The 10,865-nt window shown below is 44.0% G+C and overlaps 1 protein-coding gene across 1 annotated transcript; it reads right to left on the minus strand.

Annotated features, from left to right (window-relative positions):
- Positions 1–2,943: 2,943 nt before the first annotated feature.
- On the minus strand, positions 2,944–5,918 carry LOC136334686 (mast cell protease 3-like). Its single transcript, XM_066275217.1, has 5 exons — positions 5,662–5,918; positions 4,597–4,744; positions 3,999–4,134; positions 3,566–3,823; positions 2,944–3,226 (listed from the first exon to the last, which is right to left on the minus strand). The coding sequence occupies exons 1-5, from the start codon at positions 5,714–5,716 to the stop codon at positions 3,065–3,067; spliced, it is 759 nt and encodes a 252-aa protein (XP_066131314.1). The 5' UTR covers positions 5,717–5,918; the 3' UTR covers positions 2,944–3,064.
- Positions 5,919–10,865: the final 4,947 nt, after the last annotated feature.

Consider the following 10,865-nt stretch of genomic DNA (forward strand, 5'->3'; position numbering starts at 1 on the left):
ATAAAATGACAACGTCTTCTCAAGAGTTTTCAAATGTCTGCCAATCACCTCGCACATTGCAGCAGTGTTGCCATCATGCTGTTTCTCAGTGAGTGGGAACATCTCAAGGTTGCCACGCTGCACATGTTGTTGCCAGAGCTGCACCTTTAAATGGAATCCATTCATTTTATCAGTGCTTGTAAGCAGGTTTTCATTTCGGCCTTGCATCCATGTGTTCAGTTCATTCAGATAATGAAATATATCAGCCAGGTATGCCAGCTTTGCACACCACTCATCACTTGCAAGCAGCTTTGAGTAATCGGACCTCTCGTTTGTCAGAAATACTTTAAGTTCCTCTCACAACTCATACACATGGGCCAGCACTTTGCCGCGCAACAGCCACCGGACCTCCGTGTGGAGCAATAAGATTTTATGTTCCGCTCCCATTTCTTTACACAAAGATGCAAATAAGCAACATCTTAAAGGTCACGTCTTCACAAAGTTCACTATATTCACAACATCATCTAACACAGGAGCTAGATCTGCTGGTAAGGTCTTTGCAACGAGGGCCTCACGGTGCAAAAAACAGTGTGTAACAATAACATCTGGGTTTCTTTCTTTGACCCTACTTACGAAGCCTTTGATGCACCCAACCATGGCTCGGCTCCATCAGTGCAGACACCTGTGCAGTTTTTCCATGTAAGCCCACTTTTATCAAGATATTCCGACGTGACCCGAAATATTTCCTCTCCTGTTGATTTTTCTGGCAGTGCCTTGCAAAAATAGGAAGTATTCTCTAATGGTTTCTCCATCCACAAAATGCACGTTGGCCAAGAGCTGACAATGTCCACTAATATCCGTGGACTCATCTAGTTGCAAGGCAAATTTCTTACTGATGCGCACTTTTTCCAAAACAACAGTTTCAATGTCCACAGACATGTCATCAATATGTCTGGCAATTGTGTTATCTGAGAGAGGCACTTTAGCTATCTCTTTGGCCGTGGTAGGGCCAAGCATCTCATTTAAAATGGCTTCACAAGCTGGCAGTATTAATGTTTCTGCCACAGTGTGGGACTTCTTGGATTTAGCTACGAGTTCAGCAGCAAGGTAGCTAGCTTTGAGGGCTCTCTCATTTACCTTTGTGGTTTTACTCAAAAAAGTTGCCCGTTTCTCATTGTTTGTACATAAGCATACAAAATAGTCCATTGGCTAGTTTTGAATGGAAGGGTATTTCATTTGGAGATGGTGTTTAAGCTTGCTTGGCACCATGGCGCTACTATTGGATAGCTTCTCACCACACACCAAGCACAGCGGAGTCAGTGCTGTCTCATCCCCGGTGAAAGTAAATTCAAATGAAAGATAGCTTTTGCCTCAAGCTCACTGTCTTGTCTTTTTTCTTTTGTCAACCACTCATACTAGGGCCTTCATCTGGGTCAGAATTTTGTCCAGGGCCCTGTTCGGCATTTGCATTTTCCCTTCTCAAAAACTTTTCCATCACTGTCACTTGCTCATCTTGCTGAGATCCCAAACTGTCACAAGAGTGAAATATGCCTGGCAGAGGTCCTTTAAATAAATTACACTTATTAAAAAAAAGTTAAATAAAAAAGGATAACCCCCTCATATATACAGTCCCATGTAACATCCCTCATATATACAGTCCCACGTAACATCCCCTTATAAATACAGTCTCACGTAACATCCCCTCATAAACAGTCCCACGTAACATCCCCTCATATACAGTCCCATATAACCTCATATATACAGTTCCATGTAACCTCATATATACAATCCCATGTAACCTCATATACACAGTCCTGCTAATAGATACTGGAGCTTTCATCAAGGTTGTGGGTTCAAATCAATTTGGTAAATACTCTCTTTATATAGAGACTGGAAAAAATCAATTTTAGAAAATGTTGGGTACTTGTGTAACATCATAAGTCCTCAGAGCATCTCTACTGTCACATTGAGAAGTTTGCTTTCTAGATAAGGATTCTGATAAATACTAGAATTCTCCCTGAGGTTGTGGATTCAAATCCCATGGTCAGCCGGGTGCAGGGGCTTTGGTTCTGTCTGTTTTTGATGGTGTATATAGAGATTTGAGCTCTTTCAGAAGATGACCCTTCAGGAGGCCATATACAATATAGATAACATTGTGATGCATTGTGATGCATTATATATCACCCTCTGTGGGGGCCTCTTTTAAAAAGAAAAAGGCCAAATATCTATATACACCATCAGGATAGACATAACCAGCTGAGGCTGAGGCTTCATCTAGTGGTGGCAACATTTACCTCCAGTCCTGATCAGGATTAGAAATCGGGACCATGGGGAGGAGTGGCAGCTTCAACTATTTGCTGCGGCCACACAATGACAAGTGCATGGCAGCCCAAGTGGGATCTTCCTGGGTGTGGATGAGAGGCGGCCTACTATTGGTTCATTGCTAGTGGTCGGGATGAATCCTAGAAGATGATTGGTCAGTGAGCATTCCCTGTGCCTCCACTCTTCCTGTCGCTCACTGATAGCTGGAGGGATTGTGAGGGTAATGTTTATGTTCGGATGGAGGTGGCTGGCAGTGGGGCTGGATAAATAGCCTCTGCGGGATGTATCTGGCATGCGGGCCGTAGTTTGGGGGCCCATGTTTAAGTTCCCCATGGCACACCTGACCATGTAACACGGCGCAGCACACTGGTTGAAAAACACTGCTCTAGAGGAAGGTCACTTTTTCCTGGGGAGACGACTCCCTTCCCTGATGGAGCGTACAGTCAGCCTGGCAGGGGGAGCCAGCACTGAGGAGGCGCATTGGAAGGAGCTGGTATCACTCACATGATGTTTTATTCTAGGGGTGGAAGGGGCGGTGCGCTGAAGGGGGAAGCTGCTAACAGATCAGAAATGTGAACAGATGGATGAAGGACACACAGTAGGTTACTAACAAAACTTTTTTGTGAATAAACAGGGAATCAATTATTTCCACTCTCAAGATGCAAGTTTATTACGTGTCAGGCACCCTCCAATCCACCCCCACTGCCTGACACAATTCTAGCCCATTCCCCAGAGAAGATGGATGGATCAGTTCTGGGGTGCCTCAGTCTGGTCTCTGCAGTTGGAAAGTTGTCATTGTTTTATTTATCCAGGAAAGAAAGCCGGAGATCCTAGTGTCCACACTTGGAGGTTTCTTACTCTTTTTTCCAAAGGAGACAATGCCCTGGGCCAGTTTGCCACACACGAGGGGGCCCCCGGAGTCTCCCTGTGGGCAGAGGAAGGAAGGACTGAGCCGGGCCTCTCCAGATCCTGTCCTCCTGCTGTCCAGGACTGGGTGGTCTCAGTTAGGGAGACTGCATGGGAGGTCAAGTCACCGCTCTAGTCTTGGGTTTTCACCCTATCCCTGACCGCCTTTCTCCCTCCCTCAAGAAGCCTCCACCCGTGAGTGGCTGTGGGACGGCCTCTCATCTGCTGCAGGGGGACAGGACCAGAGCCTGGTTGGTGAAAATGTGAGGACATAGGGCTATGGCTGGTTCCCCCTGCACCAGCTCCCCTCTCTGTAGTTGTGCACTGGGCTGGGCATGGATAAGGCTGGGGATCTCACCAAAGAAGTAGACTGAATCTTGTTTGGATTCCCCACACACATTTGTTTGCACCTATCATATTGGCATTCATAGCGAGAGATGCACAGCTCATCCTTTTGGATTTCCAGCTCTGCCTCGTGCAGTTTATTTGTTTTGGTGTTCTGGTCGAGGCGCCCCCATCCGGCCACCTTGCAAACCATCCCTGGCTTCATCATCACCCTTTCCTTGGGCAGACTGAGGATGCTCACAGCATCAGTGAGTTTTGCCTCTTTCTCCAGCTGCAGAAGACAAGAATTCTAATTTACCAAGGGCCCATAGGCTCCAGGGACAGTCATTGGGTTGCCTACTTCATAGACCTGGGAGAAGTAAAGGGGTCATACTGGGAAGGAGGTTACAGGAATGCAAATCCCAAGGTTAAAGGTGTGCAAGAACCAGAGGAATGATGAGCCCTACCTGCAATAGCATGATGTCATTGGCTTTAGTATCAGGATCATAGTTTGGGTGGGGGATGGCCTTCTTCACTTTGATGACCTGCTGGGAATCCTCCTTATCCTTGATGTTGTGGGCCCCCAGGGTGACAGTGATATTACTGCAGAGAGAGTACAGAAGGACCCAGAGTCACAGCAGATATAGCCCAGAGGCCATGAAGAAAATAGGTCGGCTATAAACAGGGCAGACTGGAGTGAAGAGGAATTAATAGGAAATAGGGCTTTGGGAGGAACGTCTCTGTGTCCTTTGCTTCTTGTCAGCTCAGGCTGTGGGCAGTTCCTGGAGCAGATGAGGGGGGCCCAGCCATGCGCTGAGCTTGCCTGACTCTAAGCATAGCTGTGACTTTTATATTTGCACCCTGGGCTCCAGGGCATAACTTCAGCCTCCTTTCTATGCTACCTTTGTCCAGTCCTTTTGTCCTCAAGACCACTTGCCTTGAACTGTCCCTCTGTCCCCAAAGCTGACCTGTCCCCAGAACATCTCTGTATACTAGATCTGCAGCCCCTGGGAGGAGGCTTCCCTGTGTGATGTCTGCAGATGGCGGCCCGGGTCCACTCCTCACCTTCCCAAGCAGTGAGCTGCTGTCAGCACAAAGTCCTTACGCACAAGGAAACCTCCACAACTGCTTGTATTTTTTCCCCTCCGGTCTTGAAGAAATGCCATGTAAGGGCGAGAGTGAGCATCAACCTCATACCCCCCGATGATTTTCCCTGAAAGAGAAATTCTCTCCTGCCTCCTGTGTTCATGGAGCCAAAGGCTGGAGAGGTGGAGACAGGGAGAGACAAGGGCTGGGCTGGGAGGTGTTGGGTGGCAGACAGTGGGTTTTCTCACTGTCAGCAGTAACCCAGGAGGGGTCCTGCAGGTTCCCTGGGCAACAATCCTGGCTTTCCATGTGACCACCCGTCTCAGACTCCCCCTGACAAGGAGGAGAGCAGTCCTGGCTCTGTATTCCTGTTGCAATCACGCATGTGTGCAGACAGGGCTTGTGTTTGGAACAAGTGAAATGCCTGTAGATCCGGGAAAATCCTTCCTGACACTTCCTGGGTCCTCTCTCTTCTTGTCTCAGAACCCCTGACTCTGCTGGTCTGTGATATTCGGAAAATTGTGACTGAAAAATTTACCAAGAGACCTTGAGAGTGAACCAGACAAACACAAGTGTTAGGGGGACCAGGGTGCCACCAACCCTGGGATCGACTGGGTCCTCAGCATCTTGGAGAAAAGGAGGAGTTTTGGGGTAGGATTTAAGACACTGAGTTAAGAGCTTAGGGAGCCTTACATTGTTTACAGTAGTCAGTTCCCTCTCCAAGCTGCCATTTCCTGGGGAATTATTTTTCATTTCCAGCTTCTACCTTCTTGTAGAAGTCTTAGTAAAAGGTCCCACTTTGGGGGACAAGAAGGGCTGGCACCACTGGCCCTCCTGGAGAGCAGCTTTAGGCCTGGAGAGCAGCTTCTGCTGACACCTGCTGGGTGTTCATTCTGCATCAGACCTGCTGGTCTCTGAGGGAAGTGGAATCTAGAGTAGAGAAAGTCCTGGGGAGGACCAGGGCCAGGATGTGTCTGAGTGGAGCAGGTCAGCTCGGCTGTGCCGGTGTGGGATTGGGCTTCTGTCGTGGGGACAGTCACTCACCTGCCTCCACCTGGGGGGCCAGAAGAAAGGCCATCAGGAGCAGGAGTAGCTGCATCTCTTCAGGACAGCTGGGCTGGGCAGGTCAGAGCTCTGGCACTTCTCGTGGACCTCTGAGGGTACCCTGCTGTTACGGCTTTTATCACACCAGGGTCCCTCTGAGGGTCACACACAGCTGGCTGTCAAGTTTTTAGGCCTGATTGGAGTAAAAACTGTTCAATTACCATATAAGCAACTGTCACTCTTTACTGAGTGCTGGCCAGGTCAACTGAAAAGAGAAACCACAGGCTACAAATAAGGCAGTTGGAAATGTTGCATCAGCCAATAGCCAATCCCCGAGCCCCAGAAACCCTAGTCTCATGATTATGCATGCAGGAACCCTTTATTTCCTTAGATCTCTCGTGACTGTTAGATGATTGCTTATTGAGGCCCCTTTTTTGTGAGATTCGGGAGTATTGCGGATGAGAGTCTTTGCTTCTGGTGGGGGAGAGCAATGGTCAGTGATGCTATAAAAGTGGGGCTGTGGTTGCATGGATGAACAGAATGGTGTGGCAGTATCCTGGAGAGGGCTTGTTCTTTTCACTAAAGAACTGAGTGGTTTAAAGTATCCACAGCAACATTTATTTTGCTCACAAATCTCATTTGGGTCAGGATTTAGTGTGGATGGATCACCTTTGTGCCCTAAATGTCAGGGAGGCAGAAGCTGGGAGTTTGGATCAGGTGCCGATTGACTGATGCATTCCCAGAGGTTAGTGCCGGCTGTGTGCTGGGCAAGTCAGTTCCTCTCTGTGAGGGCCTATCATATACTCTCTGCACAGGATGGTTGATCTTCTCTGTAACATGACTGTTGGCCTCCTCACAGTGAACATATCTTCCAAATCAACCCTGATAGAAGTATTCTTCTTCTTTTCTAGACTTGAATCTATATGGTATCCATTCTACCATCTTCCACTTCTTGGGACAATAAAAGCCCTCACCCAGGTTTTAAAGGAAAGAATGTTGCAGTCACGTAAGAAGAGCCTGTGGGATGGGAGATACACGGTGGCAGTCATAGCAAAGCATGATTGTGCCACATGCTTTAGGTCCATGTCAAGTTGGTCAGAGGAGTTGAAACCACTGATTCCTGTAGTGTAGGTCACCGCCCTTGGAATGTTCATGGTCTACTGTAGCCATACCGTGGATACTGAGACTGGAAGAGGCTGGGCTCTGTCAGCACTCTCTGTAATGAGTTACTAATGGGAAGTGGGAATCCATGCCGGTGTTAACAGTTGCGCAGCGGGTCCTGAGCGGATCAGTCTGTTTGCCATCTTGTAGTGTGATCCTTTGACAGCATGCAGGAAAGATTTCACACCCTGAGTCCAGATAATTTTGAGAGTACCTTTCTTAAGGCTGGGGACAGTGAAACAAAGAAGGGTCTCAAATAGAGGAAGCAACAACGGAGAACTTGGGTGGGCTGTTCTTGGTTACTGGGAAGTCAGAGTCACAGCAACAGAGGTGAGCCGAGGTAGGGCTGCTTTTAGCTCACTGGAATAAATATCAGAACAAAAGGGGCTGTGTGTATAGGGGGTTAGCCCTAACTCCCCTGGTTGCAAGTTTCATGGGGTCCCTTAGTGTTTAGGAGAAAAAAGTAAAATGTTCATCCTACATGGTCATAGGCATGCTACAGAGAGAGCCCACTTTGGCATTCTTTGTCTTGAGGGTTTTTATCTATTTTTAGGATGAGAATCTTAGGGGAATGTCAGTGGACTATTCACCAGCTCTCAAAGTGCATTTTTAATATGCTGATGCATCAAAATGAGCATCTAAGGGAGTGAGATTATTCTCTGGTCAGCTTCACTGCTTTACTTTTATCTTGGGTTTGTCTGGCTCTGACAGGTTTTCTGTTATTTGTTCCCCTGGCTTCATCCACCCTTGGTGGCACAAATGGCATTAACTGGGTCTCTGTTCTTTATCTCTTTGACCAGGTGATTTAAGCTATTTATTCTCTAGTCAGCGAGGAAAGATATAAATCACTTGTTTTTGTAGCTTCTTACTGTCACACCTCATCAGAAAGCCAAAGCAGTATTCTCATATTATTGTCCAAAGAACTACTACATTTTAAATATCTTTGTACCAAGTGAATATGTACATTTAATGTGACTCCAATAAAAATATCATTTTTTTTTCTCCTGGTGTTCCACAAGTTCTAGACAACTTCTAAAATTCATGGGAAGATAAGCATGCAAGAATGGCTTGGAAAATTATGACAAATGGAAAGAAAGGGCGGCAAAGGTAAGGGCAAGAATATCAGATATTAAAAGCATCCTATAAGACTTCTTTCCTGAAATGCTGTGGTGACTCAGGAACAGACAGAGGCCAATGAAACAAAATAGCAAATCAGAAACATTCCCTAGTCCATAGGGATATGTAGTTTATCATAAGATGGCATTTACAATCATTGGGATAAAGATAGACTTTCTAACAAATGATATGAGAATAACTAGAAAAAAGTTCTTTTATTTTTCTTTTTTTTTAAATAATTTTATTTTTTTAATGGGGCGACATCAATAAATCAGGTTACATATATTCAAAGATCAACAAGTCCAGGTTATCTTGTCTTTCAATTATGTTGCATACCCATCACCCAAAGTCAGATTGTCCTCTGTCACCTTCTATCTAGTATTCTTTGTGCCCCTCCCCCTCCCCCTTTCCCTCTCCCTTTCCCCCCTCCCCCCATAACCACCACACTCTTATCAATGTCTCTTAGTTTCACTTTTATGTCCCACCTATGTATGGAATAATGCAGTTCCTGGTTTTTTCTGATTTACTTATTTCACTTCATATAATGTTATCAAGATCCCACCATTTTGCTGTAAATGATCCGATGTCATCATTTCTTATGGCTGAGTAGTATTCCATAGTGTATATGTGCAACATCTTCTTTATCCAGTCGTCTATTGATGGGATTTTTGGTTGTTTCCATGTCCTGGCCACTGTGAACAATGCTGCAATGAACATGGGGCTGCATGTGTCTTTACGTATCAATGTTTCTGAGTTTTTGGGGTATGTACCCAGTAGAGGGATTGCTGGGTCATAAGGTAGTTCTATTTTCAGTTTTTTGAGGAACCACCATACTTTCTTCCATAATGGTTGTACTACTTTACATTCCCACCAACAGTGGATGAGGGTTCCTTTTTCTCCACAGCCTCTCCAACATTTGCTATTACCTGTCTTGTTAATAATAGCTAATCTAACAGGGGTGAGGTGGTATCTCATTGCAGTTTTGATTTGCATTTCTATAATAACTAAAGAAGATGAGCATCTTTTCATATATCTGTTGGCCATTTGTACTTCCTCCTGGGAGAGGTGTCTATTCATGTCCTCTTCCCATTTTTTTATTGGATTATTTGTTTGTTGTTGAGTTTTATGAGTTCTTTGTATATTTTGGATATTAGGCCCTTATCTGAGCTGTTGTTTGAAAATATCATTTCCCATTTAGTTGGCTTTCTGTTTATTTTGTTATCAGTTTCTCTTACTGAGCAAAAACTTCTTAGTCTGATGTAGTCCCATTCATTAATTTTTGCCTTCACTTCTTTTGCCATTGGAGTCAAATTCATAAAATGCTCTTTAAAACCCAGGTCCATGAGTTTAGTACCTATGTCTTCTATGTACTTTATTGATTCAGGTCTTATGTTTAGATCTTTGATCCATTTTGAGTTAATTTTAGTACAGGGGGACAAACTGTAGTCCAGTTTCATTCTTTTACATGTGGCTTTCCAGTTTTCCCAGCACCATTTATTGAAGAGGCTTTCTTTTCTCCATTGTATGTTTTTGGCCCCTTTATCAAAAATTATTTGACTATATATATGTGGTTTTATTTCTGGACTTTCTATTCTGTTCCATTGGTCTGAGTGTCTATTTTTCTGCCAATACCATGCTGTTTTGATTGTCGTGGCCCTATAATAGAGTTTGAAGTCAGGTATTGTAATGCCTCCAGTTTCATTCTTTTTCTTTAGGATTGCTTTGGCTATTAGGGGTTTTTTATAGTTCCATATAAATCTGATGATTTTTTGCTCTATTTCTTTAAAAAATGTCATTGGAATTTTGATGGGAATTGCATTAAATTTGTATATTGCTTTGGGTAATATAGCCATCTTGATTATATTTATTCTTCCTAACCAAGAACAAGGAATATTCTTCCATCTCATTATATCTTTTTTTTTTTTTTATTAAATTTAATGCAGTGACATTGATAAATCAGGGTACATTTGTTGAGAGAAAATATCTCTAGATTATTTTGACATTTGATTGTGCTGTATACCCCTCCCGCAAAGTTAGATTGTCTTCTGTCACCTTCTATCTGGTTATCTTTATGCCCCTCCCCTCCCCTAACCCCTCTTTCCTTCTTCTCCCCATCCCCCTCCCCCAACCCCCCACCCCTGTTGCCATCACATTCTTGTTCATGTCTCTGAGTCTCATTTTTATGTCCCTTCTATGTATGGATTCATCTCAGTTTTTTTTATATCTTTTTTGATTTCCCTTAACAATGGTTTATAGTTTTCATTATATAAGTCCTTTACATTCTTTGTTATGTTTATTCCTAAGTATTTTATTTTTTGTTGTTGCAATTGTGAAGGAGATTATTCTTTTGAGTTCATTCTCAGTTGTTTCATTGTTGGCATATAGAAAGGCTATTGACTTCTGTATGTTAATTTTGTATCCTGCGACCTTACTGTATTGGCTTATTGTTTCTAGTAGTCTTTTTGTGGATTCTTTGGGGTTTTCAATGTATAGGATCATATCATCTGCAAAAAGTGATACCTTTACTTCTTCTTTTCCGATATGGATGCCTTTTATTTCTTTGTCTTGTCTGATTGCTCTGGCTAGAACCTCTAGTACCACATTAAATAAGAGTGGAGAGAGTGGACAACCCTGTCTTGTTCCTGATTTAAGGGGGAAAGCCTTCAGTTTTATGCCATTTAATATGATGTTAGCTGATGGTTTATCATATATGGCCTTTATCATGTTGAGATATTTTCCTTCTATACCCATTTTGTTGAGAGTCTTAAACATAAAATTGTGTTGTATTTTATCAAAAGCCTTTTCTGCCTCTATTGATGAGATCATGTGGTTTTTGTTCTTTGTTTTGTTGATATGGTGTATTACGTTAACCGTTTTACGTATGTTGAACCATCCTTGAGATTCTGGGATGAATCCCACTTGATCAT

This window comes from Saccopteryx bilineata, chromosome 4 (genome assembly GCF_036850765.1).
Source record: "Saccopteryx bilineata isolate mSacBil1 chromosome 4, mSacBil1_pri_phased_curated, whole genome shotgun sequence".
NCBI lineage: Eukaryota > Metazoa > Chordata > Mammalia > Chiroptera > Emballonuridae > Saccopteryx > Saccopteryx bilineata.

Coding starts and splice junctions, on each gene's coding strand:
- LOC136334686 (XM_066275217.1), bottom strand. CDS start 5,716: ATGCAGCTACTCCTGCTCCTGATGGCCTTTCTTCTGGCCCCCCAGGTG. Junction 4,745..5,661: donor GGCCCCCCAGGTGGAGGCAG/GTGAGTGACTGT, acceptor TTTCTCTTTCAG/GGAAAATCATCGGGGGGTAT. Junction 3,227..3,565: donor AGATTCAGTCTACTTCTTTG/GTGAGATCCCCA, acceptor CTCTGCCCACAG/GGAGACTCCGGGGGCCCCCT.